This window comes from Salarias fasciatus, chromosome 17 (assembly GCF_902148845.1).
Source record: "Salarias fasciatus chromosome 17, fSalaFa1.1, whole genome shotgun sequence".
Lineage (NCBI taxonomy): Eukaryota > Metazoa > Chordata > Actinopteri > Blenniiformes > Blenniidae > Salarias > Salarias fasciatus.
The window spans coordinates 5,552,124-5,568,500 of record NC_043761.1 but is presented as its reverse complement, the minus strand read 5'-3'; the positions used below and the strand labels follow the sequence as shown (position 1 = coordinate 5,568,500).

The 16,377-nt window shown below is 47.0% G+C and overlaps 1 protein-coding gene across 23 annotated transcripts in view; it reads left to right on the top strand.

Annotated features, from left to right (window-relative positions):
* The window catches only part of celf2 (cugbp, Elav-like family member 2), a 196,112-nt gene that overhangs the window by 165,652 nt on the left and 14,083 nt on the right, over nucleotides 1-16,377 (top strand). For 12 of the 23 annotated variants that reach the window (XM_030112963.1, XM_030112960.1, XM_030112959.1 and 9 more), the window contains 4 exons: nucleotides 263-397; nucleotides 4,666-4,745; nucleotides 11,382-11,543; nucleotides 14,600-14,663. In XM_030112963.1, coding sequence (XP_029968823.1) covers nucleotides 263-397; nucleotides 4,666-4,745; nucleotides 11,382-11,543; nucleotides 14,600-14,663 — 441 coding nt within the window. Of the gene's footprint in view, nucleotides 1-262; nucleotides 398-4,665; nucleotides 4,746-11,381; nucleotides 11,628-14,599; nucleotides 14,664-16,377 lie in introns of all 23 variants that reach the window. The other 11 variants (XM_030112943.1, XM_030112965.1, XM_030112955.1 and 8 more) reach the window with 1 other exon arrangement.

The window sequence follows — 16,377 nt, the reverse complement described above, 5'->3', positions numbered from 1 at the left end:
ATTGGACACTGAAGCAAATTCCATGCTGCCTTTAAAAGAATTATGTTGAGTTTTGGGTCTTAAACACACAGAAATGAGACTTTTTATATACTTGCTTGAATTTAGAAGTCAAATCAGTGTTTAAAAAGTGTCTTCTCATAAAGAGTTGAATTGAATCAACCTATGTGTTTTCCAGACAATTTCAGTAAAAAAAAAAAAAAGTCATAATGTGGCAGTGGCTGTTCTCCTCTTCACTTCCTGTCTCTGGGTGTTTTCTCTGCAGCGGTGGAAGACAGGAAGCTGTTCATCGGCATGGTGTCCAAGAAGTGCAACGAGAACGACATCCGGGTCATGTTCTCGGCGTTCGGACAGATCGAGGAGTGCCGGATCCTCCGGGGGCCCGACGGGCTCAGCAGAGGTACGGCGCCGCCCGGAAACCACTTAGCCCCGCCCACACGGGAATATCGGCGCTGCGAGCGGCCTCCAGAAGCTGCAGATCGTTTCTAAACCCCATGAGGCTATGTAGATCGTTGCTCTTTCATGAAGTGAGGTGTTAAAATAAGAAAACAAATGCAGGATGAGAACGTGATCAGTATTTTAATCAATATTTTCAGATCCTGCTTCTCCCTGATAGTCTGATTTAGAGATCCAGAGAGTCGACGTGAACGAACTGCAGCGCCCTCTGGAGGCCGTTCCCGCTGCTTTCAATACATGCTGCTCCTTTTGGCTCCGACATATCTCTTCTTCCCCCCCCCCTCTCTCTCTCCTCTCAGCCCTCCATCACCCCTCCTCCTCCTCCACCTCCTCCGCTCGCCTCCACGACCTCCTCACCTCCGCTCATATCTCTCACCTTTCCCCTGCAGCTCCACTTTAGCCTCTCCGTAAGCCGCGCTGAGCTCTTCGCCTCCCTCCGCGACAGGTTGTGAATCGCTGTTTTTGTCACATTAACAGTTTAAAACTGCTAGAAGTAAAAAAAAAAGAAGAAGAATTCTCGCCATTTTAGTGACTAATATTGAAAATCTGCAGTAAATATGAAGAGCTTTTCACGAAAAAGGACAAAAGAGGGTGTTGAGGGGACGTATAATAACACAACGCGACTAAATCAGAAAGGCTGGCGTTACTGTCACGCAACAAAACAAGGTGGAAAACAGTCTGAGGGGTTTGATGTGCTAAAGTCCAAAGTGAGATTGTTTTAGATGCAAGAACAACCGAAGACGGTGGGACTCACCAGGCGGCTCCCGTTCGCCATGAGTCGATGTTTCTGACGCTTTTCGGTCGGCCGCGGCTCAGGAAGGCAGGCAAATCACCATGATTACTGGACTCTCACAAGAAATCTTGGTAATAATAGCAGCCGATTTCCTTTTCTTTTCCCAGCTGGAGTGGAAAGTAAGCACTGATTTGGCCACTTTGAGGCTCATGAAGCAAATAATCTGAAATGTGCTTACAGCTCAAACTGTACCGCGGTTCGCGCTGCCGCCACGCCGGGTTTGAGAGAAAGTGCCGGATTACCAGGCAAGCCGTTTGTATCATCCGTACGTGAGTCTGACCAAACAGGTTTCACAGCGGGACTGAAGATAACCACTCAAAAATGTCTTAAAGTAGAATTTTTTTTGGGTGCAAAAACCAAATCTGCAACAACAATTCCCAAACAAGATCCGATTACTTTGCGTCACGTGCCGAGCAGCTGTTACATTTGAAGAAGAAAAAACACAAAAATAATTTGTTGTCCATCCAAATATCACTCAGTTAACACATCATTAATTAACCCTCAGCAACATCTGGAAAAATCCATTACAGAGACCATGTAGACATCCGATAATGACCAGAATTTGCTCAAAAATGTGTCTAAAAATGAAAGTTTTGTCACGCCAGAGGACCTTTAATCTGCTGCCAGTGGTTTCATATGAAGACTAGTGATAACACTGCTTTAATCTAATCTGATTACATGTTAAGAAAGTGGAGGAAGTTCATGTTTGTTAAATGCGCGTGCAAAATTCTGTCATAAATTAGCGTCATTCAGACATGGTGAGGCAGGTTTCTTTCCCTTGAACTTCGTCTCCTCCGTCGTAATATGGAGACCTGCTCCATCACCCATTCCCCCCTTCCGCCTGATCTCCGCCATCCTCCCTCCCCCCTCCTCCCCCGTGTGGTTCGGTGTGCTGAGGAGATGGAGGTGCTTGTTGGCGACCTCCCCCCTCCTCTTCCTCCTCCTCCTCCTCCTCCTGTCATCGTCACACAGGGTCCGTGTGGATCTGTCCGTCATGTTTTTTTCTGTGCGTGTCGGACGTTGTTCATGTTTCTCTCTCTCCTTATGCCCGTCTCCCGCCCCCCCCCCTCCCCCCCAAGGTTATCTCCACCTCGAGCCTCCAGCTACTCAAACTCCCATGATCCTCTGCTTCCCCGGGCAGCGCCGCCCTTCCCTCCACCCTTCCCGTCCCAGAATCCTCCACATCAATTTGTCCTCCTTCCTTCCCCGCCTGCTCCGCTTCCTTCCTCCATCCCGTTTCCTCTCTTTTGTCCTCATGAATATTTCACCAGCGACAGACAAATTCCTCATTTCCGCGAAAAAAAAAAAAAAAAAAAAAAAAAACGCCAAGTCAAAAAAAAGAAGAGGTGCAGGTAGTCCGGCCGGGTCGTGGCGAGTAAATAAACACCACTAACCAGGTTGAAAATAAGTAGGCCTTTCAGGATTTCCCCCCGAGGCGGTCGAGTCCCACCTAGCCTCGCCTCGCCGCGCAGCTCCTATTAAACCGCGGTATCAATCAGACGAGCGCTCCCAACATCCTGCTATTAATAAAATATGGATCACACCACCAGTGGATGGCTGGGCCTGGGGAGCTACCCTACTTTCATTAAAGGACTGTTTGGTTCTCCGCTGACGACAGAATGCGGCCCGTGAGGTATTTTTAGCCATCAAGCCACATCCCGTCTCCGTACGGAGGAAAATAAGACAACCGCCGAGGAAGCTTTGTCTCCCTCCAACTTTTCATGAACGGCCTAATGAATCGACGTTCGGGCGCAGAGGAACTCTTCGTTCAGTCAAGATCAAGCAGTGGGGGGAAAAAAAAAAAAAAGAAATGCCAAAGATAGAAAGAAAACGTCTTCGCGGATGAAAAAGCGCGAAACCACGAGTCTCCATCATGTGACACACCGTGATGTCGGAGCTGACCGGATTTAAAAATAGAGTCTGGAGCGATCTGCAGGGCCAACCCAAATGGATCCCCCCCAACCCCCTCCACAAGTGGTCCACTTCTCGGCAGAGGTTGGGGCTTCCTCCTGGAAAAGAAGCGGTTAAGTGACAGATTGCGGCCTGTCAGAAATAGACGAGTTGGAAAAAAAAAAAGCGAAGCGACCCCCTTTTTTTTCTTTTTCTTTTTTTTTCAGTGTCCTATCTTCAGTGCGGGCAGTTCTTCCTGCAAAGGACGCGCTCACGTTTACTGGGTCACTGCTTGCAGAACCGGACTGCCTCTAACCGTTATTGGTTCTTCTGCACATGCTCAGTAGACGGACAGTCAGCGAAACAGCGATGCAACGTCGTCGAATTTAGTGAAACGTTGAAAACAGCGTCGTTAGCATAGCGGGCTGTGACCGAACCAGACCAGACTACAGCTCCCACTGGTGGCTCGACGTGCTCACTGCATCGGGACACTTTTCTGGAAAGGAAAGCATGATAACGATGCGCGGCGCCGTGTCGGCGTCCGTGTCGCGCTCCTCCCGGGGAAATCCTGGAAACGTGTGTAAACTGACCGTCCGTCACTCTCAGCCTCGTTGTGTCACGGCGGCGGCGGCCGGCTCGTGATCGAGGTGGAAGAGGACAACGGCCACATCTATTCCTCAGCATCTGTCCTTCCTCCCTCGCTGCCCGCTGCATTTTCTCTCCTCTTTTTCCCCTTCTGTCCCTTTTCATCCCTCACCAAGGAGAGTCTATCTGATGACCCACACTATTAGTTCCTTTCCTCTGTCGCCAAGCCACGAGTCTGCCAGCTGAACCTGTGTGTGTGTGTGTCTCTGTCTGTCTGTGTGTGTGTGTGAGTGAGTGTGTGTGTAATCGGTTCAGGCCTGGCTGCGCTAGCATGGCTTGGTGAGTCTGTTAGCATATTATTAGCCCGGGGTGTTGTTGAAGCACTTCTCACATTATCTTCGGTAATCACTCCCTAACCAGCCAGACGAACACAGCCCCCATCCCCCCCCCCCAAGCCCCCCGCCCCGCCCCCTCCTCCCCCCCGTTACCGGCAGACAGCCACCAAACCCAGAGCCGCCGTCCGGCCACACCTCCGCTCTCTCTCCTCCGTCTCTCTGTGCTTGGGACTGACATGCTGTTCTATCTGATCCGAGTCTCCCCGAAGCCCCCGCCGCCCCGGACGTCCCGCGGCGGGGTCGCGGAGGGGTCGTGGTCCGTCATGACACTGTGCTCGTTCCTTTGGCCTGAGAACGCTTGTCGTCTGCCTGTGAGCTGTTCTCTGTATCGATCTCTGTTTTGCCTTGTTGTTTCTTTCTTTTCTTTTCTTTTTTGTTTTGTTTTTTGATAACAACGACGTGTCCAACCCTTTTGTCCTGTTTTTGTTCTTTCTCGTCTCCCCTCCTCCTCCTCCTCCTCCTCCTCCTCCTCTCCCTCTGCCCTCCTCCCCCCTTCCTCCCCTCCACTGTCCCTCCATCCCTCCCTCCCCTCCCCTCCCCTCCTTACAGGATGTGCGTTTGTCACGTTTTCCACCAGAGCTATGGCACAGAATGCAATCAAAGCCATGCACCAGTCTCAGACTATGGAGGTATGGTACTCTCGCCCTTTTCTTCAAATCTCTCCTTCTCTTCTTCCTTTTTTTTTTTTTTTTTCCTTTTCCGTACATGCGCTCCCTCTATAAATGTGCTGTCTCTCTCACCTTTTCACTCACATATCTTTAAAAGCAACTGAAGAGGTTGAACCAATAAAAGTACGTCCGAGTCCGAGCTAAATGCTAAATCTGCTTTGGAAAGCATGGGTTTAGCATCTCTCGCTGGATTATCATTTGCTGTGCACAGAAAGGGGAAAGTCACTGCATTCGAGCAGGAGAGAGCGAGCTGGCGAAGGCGCAAGCCTCCCAAACTTTTGTCGGCTTCTCAGCCAACAGCCTCCAGGATGAATATCCAGCAGGACGCTATTCAGCCCAGCGTGTGAACAATTACCCGTGGGCATTAAACATGAGTCATGGCGCCTTGTCATTTTTAACAATGTGTAGGCAGCCTTAAATCGCATTGCTGCAAAAATATTCAGTCAAATTAACGGTGGAATTGATGGGAAAATTAATGGGGATCTTGTCAGCTGAGGTAATTTTCATTTATACTGTAAATCCCCTCAATAATGTCTCGGAGAGTTTGGAAATCTTGACAACTTAAGATGATTATTACCCTCTGTTTCGGTACAGAATACACTTTTCCTTCTGGAAAGCCAGAGAAGTCTTACATACAGGATGTATGTAATCCAAGTATTTATTTCATTTTAGCATCTCCTCGGTTTCTGATTATCCTTTTTAATTATCTTGTTTTGCTGGGACACTGTTTTAATGTCTGACACAGTAATAGGTTCATAGGTTAGGTCTGGGACCGTGAAGTCTCGTCCTGTTTCTCTGCTTTTGATGAGAGCATCATCAGCTCCAGCTTTCGCCAAGTCTGAAAGCCGACAGAAACCGCGGCACCCCTGACACCTTTCCGCCGCAATCTGCCCGAGTTCCAAACCTCATCAGCCGCGCGGCGACCCCGGCCGGGCCGTAACGCGGGACCCGGCCGCCGATCCCTTTGTGTCCGCCCCTCGGCACGGCCCCCGCCGCCCGGGGTTTGCGCGCCCCTGTCAGCGTTGTCAGGAACCGCGACAGGGCAGGATGACAGGCGCTGCGATTGGGAGACAATTACACGGTGTGAGACGGAGCGCGGGCTGTGTGTGTACCCGCATGAGTCAGACCGGGACACAAAAAGTGGTAATCACAGGCTGTATTAAAGGAAAAAAAAAAAAAAAACAGTGTCGTTCACCCCTGTATCCCCCTCATTAGAGCTGATCATGATAATCATGGCTGCTATTGATGTGCTGTGACCCTGACACGGGGGGAAACGCACGGCCCTCCCTCCGCCCGTCTTGGCTCGTGCGTAGCTGCGTGTGTGTGTGTGTGTTTTTTTTTCCTCCTTTTCCCTGTTTGTGTTGTCACGCTGCGAATATCAGTGGAGTGTCCGTGTTGATTCGTGTGGCTGAAAGAGCGGCGGCGGCGAAACGTGTCTCGTCTTACCCGAGTGCGGAAGGAGTGACACTCTCCTCCGACGGCGTGAGCATTAAGCCGGAATTATCCCCGGGCCGGGTGAACGCCGCCAGTGTCCCTCGCTTTTATCAGGCGCACAGAAGAAGAAAAAAAAAAAAACAGGCCTTAAACCATAACACAACGATATTGCAGTGGACAATGGCAAAATGCCTTCATTTCCATTTGAAAACAAGCTGTCTCGCTGCAGGCGCACCTAAATTGCCGCATCCGTTTGTTAATGTTCCTCAGTTTTGCAATTTAAAAGTAATTACTTCGGGTCCGAATGAGGGAATGAGGTCTGGTAAATAGAGTTTGGTTATTGTCTTGGCTCTATTGCACCCCACTGTCTTCGATAGAGCAAGATTGTGTGTGTGTGTGTGGTTGTGCGTTGTGTGTGTTGGTTTGGGAGGGGGGCCGGTTGTTGGAGGGCGGCAGCCCTCGCTCGCTGATGGCCCTGTCACTGTCATATCCATTCTCATTACGGCCTGACATTCAGGTACACATCGACGCGCGCGCCGGACGACGCGCGCGCACGCGTGAAAAAAACCCCGCCGCCGGCTGAATGTCAGGCCTTAATGAAAGCGGATATGAGCGGGACAGGTAATTCACTGCCGGACCTCTAAAGACGCGGGAGGTGGGGGGGGGGGGGGGATGGGGGGTGGGAGGGGGGACTGGGGGGGCCGCCGTGTCGTATTTGTGTTGATTTACATTATTCACTCCTTTTATAAAGACTCACTTAGCGCTCGGTTCTCGTGCACCATCAGCCACGATTTCTCTTTCTGCCTTCTATTTTTTTTTTTTTTTTTTTTTTTTTTCCGTGTCCACATGACATTACAGGGCCACTCGCATATTATCCTGCTCTCCTGCACACACACACACACACACACACACACACATCATAAATACAAAGGCATTCGAGCGCATTTAGACAAGGGCTTAAGTAGAGCATGAGAGGAAAACACAGTGTTTAAACAGTGAACAAACACATCTGTGAGCCGCGATGAACAGGAGACAAAGAACATCCCAGGTTCGCTTTAATCCCGGGAAAAATAGGAGACATTTTCTGAACGTGGGTCTAGCTAAAAGCCTCCAGAGAACCGAATCTCTGGGGTTTATTACCAAAGCTACATCGTGTGTGGTAAACGGCCCCCCCAGTGGTCACAGTTTGCATGTATGCATGCATTCTTAACCCTAACAGTAACTTTTTATTACTTCAGAAAACAACCCGTTTCTTTAAAAAAAGAAAAAAGAAAAAAAGAAAACTCCTTGAATCCCTCCAGTATTTTGGGAGCTTTTTTTTTCTCAGTTTTAGCCATTCACTGCAGAATCCACCAGCGGCCCAAAGCGGGCGGGAAACGCGTCTCCTGCTGCCCATCAGACCTTTTTTCAGCCGCTTTCACGGCGTTCAACAAGCCGGCTTCCGATGGGGGTCTCTCCGAACGTGACCGCTGGGTGTAATTACACCTCATGTTGGGTAAATCTAAATTTGTAAACTATCCGATTTGTGCTAAATTGGCCACTTTTGAACACAAACAGCAGGGGGCGACATAATGACTTCCATTCCTCCGCGCACGCCAAAAATATTTCACGAGTCCCCCGCAGACTGTCGACACAAAAGACCGCATTGGATTTTATTAATATCATTCAACCGATGTAACAAAGCTAATGTGTGGCCATAAAAAAAAAAAAGAAAAAAAAAGTTGTTAGTATTTCTCCCTAAATGGTCTCCAGATTCAAATAATTCAACAATAACACGCCGTGAAGTCCTCACAGGTGGGTTTTTTTTCTTCTAAAGCTATTTCAGGAGCCGGGTTTCCAGCTCGCACACAGTCGCTCTCCCATGTTGCACAACTTTCACATCTTAAGAAAAATAAAGCGCTGCGAGTCTCTCAGGAACGTTTCTCACCGGGAGATGTTTCTACGGGGGAAAACACGCCTTTCTGTTCTGCTATTTTTATCTATTTCCAACCATTTCTCACAAAAAAAAGTGTTGGATACTCTTTTTCTTTTTTCTTTTTTTCTTTTTTTTTTTTCTTTTTTTTTTTGAAGGATATGTACCATCTGTTTGGAATATCAAAGGCAGCGGAAATACATGATGCTGGAGCTAACGGTTCCCAAGATGAGTTCAGAGGGCCTGTCGGGGAGACGTTTGAGATCGGAGGAGCGGGCCGAGACTCGGCCTGCTCTGAGGAGGTCAACACGTCAGAAATAGAGCATGAAAACAGCATTTTATCCTCCGGATTATTTACTATATTTTCAGACGTACTGAACATTTTTCTAGTCTCAATTTACAGCCGAACACCTTTCTCTCTTATTAACATTCAGAACTTCCAGTCGTCGTTCGCCCACGTGATACACCTTGTGCCACAGGTGAATAAATGTCCATCTTGCTCCAAACAAGTGGCTGAGGCTGGACGGTTTAGGGGTCGTTAGGTGAAAATCATCTTTGCTGTAGTTATGCTTTGTTCCAGCGACAGGAAATGACTGGATGAGCTCTGAAATCCATTTTGCTGTCATTTATCCCAGAAGTTTGGAAGAAACAGGAAGTCGTGCATATTTAAAAGTTTCTTTCTTTTTTTTTCTTTTTTTTTTTAATGTCGGAGTATCGAACCCGGGTCTGTGATTGACAGACGGCTCTGCGTGGGCAGACGGCGCCGCAACCTGTGGTCTGAAACCGGAGCCGCAGCGACGGCAATAAGCACCTGGCGTAATTGCACGCTATCCAAATTCATAATTATGTAATTGCGGCGTAAGGATGGCCTGTCAGGCTGCGAGCGTGCGCCGCAGCCGTCCGCCCGGGCTGCGGTCCGACCTCCTTTCGCTTCGCACGCACGCACGCACGCACGCCCACCGCCAAACTTTCTGACTGCGCTCCCGAGTTCGCCGCCTGTGATCAACTTAACCAGCAGTTCGCCCGGATAATAACCGCAGCTCCGGCTCGGCGAGACGCGAGCGTGGAGAGAGCATTACACATCGCTTCCCATCTCTTCCCCTCCGAAACACACACACACACACACACACACACACACACAAAGTGAACTTATAAGCTCCGGTCCGTTTACCTTGAAAATCAATCTCTCATGGCTTTCAGGAGTTTATGTGCTCTGAACCTTCTCCGTCTCATTTATTTACCGCTCACATAGCCTTTAAATGTCAGAGCGCGTTATCTCCCCTCACGGGCGGCCGCGCGTCGCCAGTTTGCATCCCGTGTCTGGACCCTTGATGCATCATCATCGTCGTCGTCGTCGTCGTCGTCGTTGTTGTTGTTCCAACTTTTGTGTCCCACAAAATCAAAGCGAGTGTGACGAAGACAAACGGATCACATCCAATCAGGAAGTACTCCAACTTTATACTTTCTCATCCGCTCGCAATTTTTTAAAATCTCTCCTTCGATCATTTTCAAATTGCGGCCATCATCATGTGAAGCGATAAGGAATTCAAATGATCAACATCCAGCAAAAAAAAAAAAAAAAAGAACAAAAACCCTCGTTCTGCATCTCGTGTGCAGGATTTTCTCTCTACAGGGATATTTTTTCGTCCCACTCGAGGCTTATTAGCGCTATAGTCAATCTATGTTTGATATATGAAAGTTCAAGCTGTTACTAATAATCTGTGATGAATTATTTAAAAATCCCCTTCAGGTAAAACCGACGCCGCTTTTGTTTCTGAGCGGAAAAACCAACAGATGGCAGAAAGCTGCCACTCTGCCGGCACGCGTGGCGAGGGCAGCGCTAACCGGCGGGCCGGTCGCTTCAGAGCGTTTGACTCTCCTTCCGGCCTGATGTTAGGAGTCGTTTTCTGTCATCGTTGCGTGACGAAAGGCGACGTTTGAACACGGCGGCGTCGCCGTCCTGTCTGCACTGTGACTCCTCCTCCTGCCGCACCACCAAACCTGACTCCACGGACTCATACGTATCCTTCAGCGCGATGCTGAAATCGATAAGTGTTCACTTGGAATTCTGCGTTGACAACACCAGTGCATGTAAATCCACACACACCTGGTAGCCGCACACCACACGCTCCTCGCCGCTATCTGCTCGGTAGCCAAATCCCTCTGCTCCCCCGCCGAGCGCGGATCGCGCCTCAAACTAAATGTTTCAATCAAAAGGTTTTTCTCTCTCTCTCGTTATCCTCCTGTGGCAGATTGCCTTTGTTTTCCGACGGATTTGCCCCCAGTTAGGCTTTGATTGCGCTCTGTGAGTAATGGCGTGGAGCGACGGATTACGACTTGTGGCAGAGGCTTTTCGCGGGGAGTGTTTGCATCTCCTTCGCGTCGCAGATCGTCCGATAGGTCACACACACACACACACACGCACGCACACACCTTCACTGCACACACACACACACACAAACATGGACACAATTAGACACACTCCTTGTGATTGTCTCTGAGTCTCCTTCTCGCCCTCTGCACCTCTCTCCCTGGTCATCCCAATCACTCTGTGTCTCTTCTTCACCGTCTCTGTTGTACTCACACACGCACACACACACACACACATCAAGACTCTCCTCACATGAGCTGATGAAATAGTTGGAGAACTCGGGAAATCAGTGTCTGGTGAAACCGTTCTGGACTCAGAGATAACTGAGCTCTTGTGGGGGGAAAGAAGAAAGCCCACCGGCTTTGGAGTCAAGTTTCCTGTGCGACTCGGTGTGTGTGTGTGTGTGTGTGTGTGTGTGTGTGTGTGTGTGTGTGTGTGTGTGTGTGCATGTGTATGTGTGTGTTGCTGAATGTGTGTGTTTGTATGTGTGTGTGCGTGGAAATTTTACAAGGGGCTTTTTAATTGAGATTTTCCTCAGTGCTCAAGTTTTATGAGTAGAGAAATGAGCTCTGATTGGTCTGAGTGGAGGTACAGTGTGTGTGTGTGTGTGTGTGTGTGTGTGTGTGTGTGTGTGTGTGTGTGTGTGTGTGTGTGTAAAACTATATTTCTGATTACAAGTTTGTCTTCTTTTCTCTCCCCTTTTCCTCTTCTATTTTGTCTTCTCTTTCCATCCTTCCTCTTTTACTTCTTTGTTTTTCCACATTGTTTTTTTCTGTCTTTAACCTCTTCTTGTCTCTCCTCCTCTCCCCTCCGCCCCTCCTCCTGTCTTTGCTCCTCCTCCTCCTTCTGCTCCTCCTCCTCCTCCTCCTCCTCCTCGCAGGGCTGCTCGTCCCCCATCGTGGTGAAGTTCGCCGACACGCAGAAGGACAAGGAGCAGCGGCGTCTGCAGCAGCAGCTGGCGCAGCAGATGCAGCAGCTGAACAGCGCCACCACCTGGGGGAGCCTGACGGGCCTGGGCGGCCTCACCCCGCAGTATCTGGCTGTAAGGAGAGCCGCCGCGTCGCCCACCGCCGCCATCACCTCCTCCTCCGCCCCTTACTGCAGCCCCATGGCCAGCACCGCCGCAGTCAGTGCCCCAACCATCCACATCCGTCCCACAATCCTTTTCTTCAAACCTGCACTAACTCCTCTGTTTCCCCCCCCCTCCCCCCTCTCTCCTCCCCTTCCTCCCCGGGGAGCGCTCAGTGAGGAAATGAGGTCTCTGAAATGGATCCAAGATGACATTTTATGTCCAATATTTTCCCAAAATTTCACGCCAGATAAAATACAAGAATACAGCGTTTCTCGCTGCATTTTATTGCGCTCCGAAACGCTAAAACTCTCCATGCAGAGTCGCTCTAATGACGCCGTCACCGCAAACGGAGGATTTCAATCTCCTGTTTCGTTAGAAGCAGAAAGAATTGAAAAATATGCAGGATTAAGAATACATTATCGTCCTAATTTATCCCGTTTTATTAGCTTCCCTCCAAATTTCACTAATACAATCAGACAAATATGCAAAGAGGTTATAAGAAGCTTGGAAAATGGTCATTTTTATCTATCAAGTCTGCTAATAGGTACATTGTTTTCAGGTATTTTCTCCTGATATCCTCACCTGCAGCGCAGTTACTTGGTTCTGCAGTTAATCTCATTTTAACTATTTGAAATTAACCAGTAACACCGGGCAGAAAACTGTCTCAGAATTAAGTTTCAACAATGTTCTACCAAAAGTTGAACAAAATTCTTCAACTATCCTTTATATTGTTCTAAAATGAAATAGTAGAAACAGCAGGTACGATGAGCACATTTTAGTTAATATAAAAATTCAATTAAATTTTTGCTAAATTAATATTTAAGCAATGTTTTTCTTCATGGATCAGGTGTATTTCTTTGAAAATTCTGATTTATTAAGGTGAACTTGTTGCTGAGTAGAATCAGGAGTTTCTTCTGTATTTAAAACAACAACATCACCTGTAAAACCTCTGATTCCTCCCTTCAGATGTTGGAATTTACCTCCTAAACGTTCAGATATCAGACACCTGAAATGCTCATTTTGTGGGTTATTTGCATCATAATGTTTGAGGCTGAACTGAAGATGCTTTTTGGGAATCATCGCTTCGATCTGCAGCCGAAATTCATCCGCTCGATTTAAATAATCAGACCTGAAGTGGCTTTTCCTTGGTTTTCAGACTCCTCATTCTCCTCCCTGTCCACCTGTGAATATTTCACCCTGAAGAAAATGCTTTTTTCTTTCTAAACGTCTGAATTAACAACTCAAACTTCCCTTAAAATGCTTCCTCTATAGTCTGGAGGGAAAACAAACTGCTTCCTTTACTCTTCGCTGATTTATAGAAAACACTGAAAACTCGACTAGATTCGGGAAGAAAGTGAAAATAATGCGCACAATGGAAACAAGATGTTAATTTTCTGTTAATTCGAGTCTTTGAGCGAAGAGGTTTTCGACGGAATCAGTATTCCACTTTTGTTTGGGAATCTAATTAGTCGCTCAGATTGGAGCTTTCATGCTCAACTTGTCGGCGAGAATCGTGGAGGAATACAAACTGCGTCTGCTTAGAGGAGAGATCAAACTGTATTAGCGGCTCATTTACTCATCGGTGCAATAAGAGGACTTCCTGAAGTAGGACTTTTGTTGGATCTGCACTCCGGTTCACAAGTTCTCAAATGAAGATTTCACTCCAAATATTGATTTCATTGAAAAATATTTAATGCGGGAAGCTGAGATGGTAAAATGAATGATAAAATGAGCACTAAATACAGATCAATAAGTTGCATTTCGACCTGGATTGGAGGAGTTAAACCCATTTGAGCCTGTGAGGTTCCTCTTTATGGAAGTGCAGGGATAAAACAAGCTGCGTCGTGACCCGAATAGCTGAAATAACCAATATTGATCCCATCTGCGTTCAGTATTTTATCAAAAACGGGATTTTTTTAAAAACATTACAGCATTCTGGATCACTACTTCATGTCTGCTGTTGGTACCAAACCAAACCGGGTCGTAAAATGAGGATTATTGTAACTGTGTGAAGAGAAGAAACACGTCCTCATCCAAGATGGCGGCCATGCTGATTTAAACATTTCTCAATTTCCTTGCAATCTTTTCACAGTTTTTCAGTGCAAATGTGTATTTAATAAAGTAATAACAAGTTAATTTAGGTATAGACTGTGTGAAAACTTGGCTTTATTTCAAAAACAGATGGACCAAAGTATGCTGACTAATAGTTTCAATTAAAAAAAAAAAAAACTGCAGAATTGAGTATAATTATCGAATGGAAGAGAAATACTTTATGACTTCTCTAATACTGTGCAAGACAAGTGTGTCCTCATCCAAGATGGCGGCCATGCTGATGTCTGAGCTGAAGCAGGCGGCGGTAGTCACTGTAAACTTATAAAAAGGAGATAAAATAGAAAATGCTCTTTCAGATTAAGGCTAAACTGTTTGAATTAAGGCCAAATGAATGAATTTCTGCTGTTCTACATCTTTTCTTTTTTTTCCTCCTAACTCTGCACAAACTGGGTTAGTCGTTAACAAGTGTCTCATGACTTAGCGGACTCTAAACCAGGGGTGTCAAACATAAGGCACATGGGCCAAAACCGAACCGTAAGAGACTAAAATCCGGCCCGTGAAACCACCAAGCAGATGGTAGGAATATTACAGAAGATTTTGATTTTTCAATTTATTCCTTTAAAGCACAACACTGAGACCCAAACTGAGATATCGGTGATGCTACCATGAATGCTAGCAAACTAGCATTCTCGCTGTATTTTCAAGCATTAAAACTGAGATTTCAGTGATTTTCAGTCTTAATTGTTTGGTTTTCGTCACGTACACGCTGTGTCAACACAAAGACAAGTTTAAAATAAAGGTTGTCGTTGCAGCGTTTTCCCGGTCTGGCCCTGAAATGTGTTTGACGCCCACTGCTGTCAGTTTGTGGACGTGCTGTTGTGAATACATGTGCTGACCGTTTGGTTTCCGTCCCCGGCTCACGGCGTTTCTCTCTCTCTCTCTCTCTCTCTTCCTCTCTCCTCTGTTTCCTCCAGTTGCTCCAGCAGGCGACCTCCTCCGGTAACCTCGGAGCTTTCAGCGGGATCCAGCAGATGGCCGGTAAGTCAAGAAATCACTCAACTGATCCTCTTTTTAAAAAAAAAAAAAAAAAAAGACGCCGTGGACTCTTTGTTGCGCCTTTCTGTTGTTTTTTTTTTTTTTTTTCCGCAGACTTCTGAAAAGACGACCAAAGAGCATAACAGATGAACTCGCGTGGTTGGAGTTAAAAACAGAGAGAGAGAGATCTTTGCCCTGAAGATTTATTAACTGTTCCTGAGATTTGTCTTGATCTTTTAATGAGGCCAGACAAGAGCGGTGCCCTGGGCGTGTAACAGTAGCGCCGCGGCTTTGTCAGGGATGGATGAATCACAGAGAGCGGCGGCGGCGGCGGCGGCGGCAGTGCAGAGCCGCGGTGCAGAAGTGGGGCTGGCGTTTTCCCCCGGACGCCGTTCTCTGCAGGCTGGCGCCATCTACTGCCCCGTCCGCCGCGCTCCCGCGCGTGAAAGGCAGCTGCAGGTTCAGAGCCGAGTCGAGCTGCAGCACGTCGGCCCGAATGAGAATTAAGAAATCAAGCCGGGGAAGTGAGCAGTAGGAGGGCAGACCGTGGGCAGTTCTCATGTTTCCTGACATTTCTATCAGTTTCTCTTTAAAGCCTTGGAGGAGATTCAGTCTGAGACCAACATTTGACTCGAAAATACCTCTTTCATTCTGCTTCTTGTCTTTTCTCACATCCACATGCAGCGTTTAGCTCGTTTCTTCTTCTGTTTTAGCTCCTCTTTCACCTCTTTAGTCATAAATCAAATATATTGACAGTATTTATTCTCAGTTTGTTAATTTTTTTTTTATAATTGTTACCTATAAGTTACCTTTTATATTAAAATTTTTTAAATTATAACCTAATTTTATAGATTTACCTTACCTTTAAGACAAAAAGCACAATCTAACCTGACTAACCTAAATCTCCTGCCTCCTAGTTTTTAACAGTTTCAGTAAAGACTATTAAGATCCTTGTTTATCAAACCGAAAACTTTCACTCAAAAGTCAGAAGTCATGTCTTTCTGGAATGTGGAATTCAGCTTCAGCGTCCGAGTGAGACCGTCGTCCGCAAATACAAATGTTTCCGTACGCACAAATCTGCCAAAGAAGCAGCGTAGTTGTGGCAGTTTATCCACATTCGTCCTCATCATCATTGAGCCTCTTCAGCGTTTCTTCCCGTTTGGAGAAACTTGAGCGCCGCAGCGGTCCTCAGCCTCCCCGATCTGGAACCGGTGGAAGTTTTTAAATGAGTAAGAAGGACACAAGGAGAAATAAAGTGGTGTGGGACAGTAATTCTCCAAAGTGAGGCTGCTGCAATGAAAAATGCATATTGTATTAACCCAGTTTCTGCACTAATCTAAAGCCCTGAGCGTGCCGAGGAGCTCTCCTATTAAACGTCGAACAAGATAAGATCTCTGTCTTTAAGAAATATAATTTTTAAGACTTTAAATTTAGGTTATTTAAGTCTTTGCCGCACTCATGGATACTCGTGCTCGTCGTCTCAGACTTCTTCTCCCTCTTTCCATTCAACTCTTTATTTTAAGCTTCTTCTTCTTCTTCTTTCAGATACTTTTCCACCTCCCACCCTTGATAATCACAGCTTCTTCATCTCACCTTTCCGCCTCCTTCCACACTTTTCTTCTTCTACTTTTGTTCTGCCCGTGTGGCAGTGAGGCGTCATCTTTTAATTGTGTGTTGTTTAGTCAGTTGGCAGCGAAGAAGACGAAGAAAAAAAGAA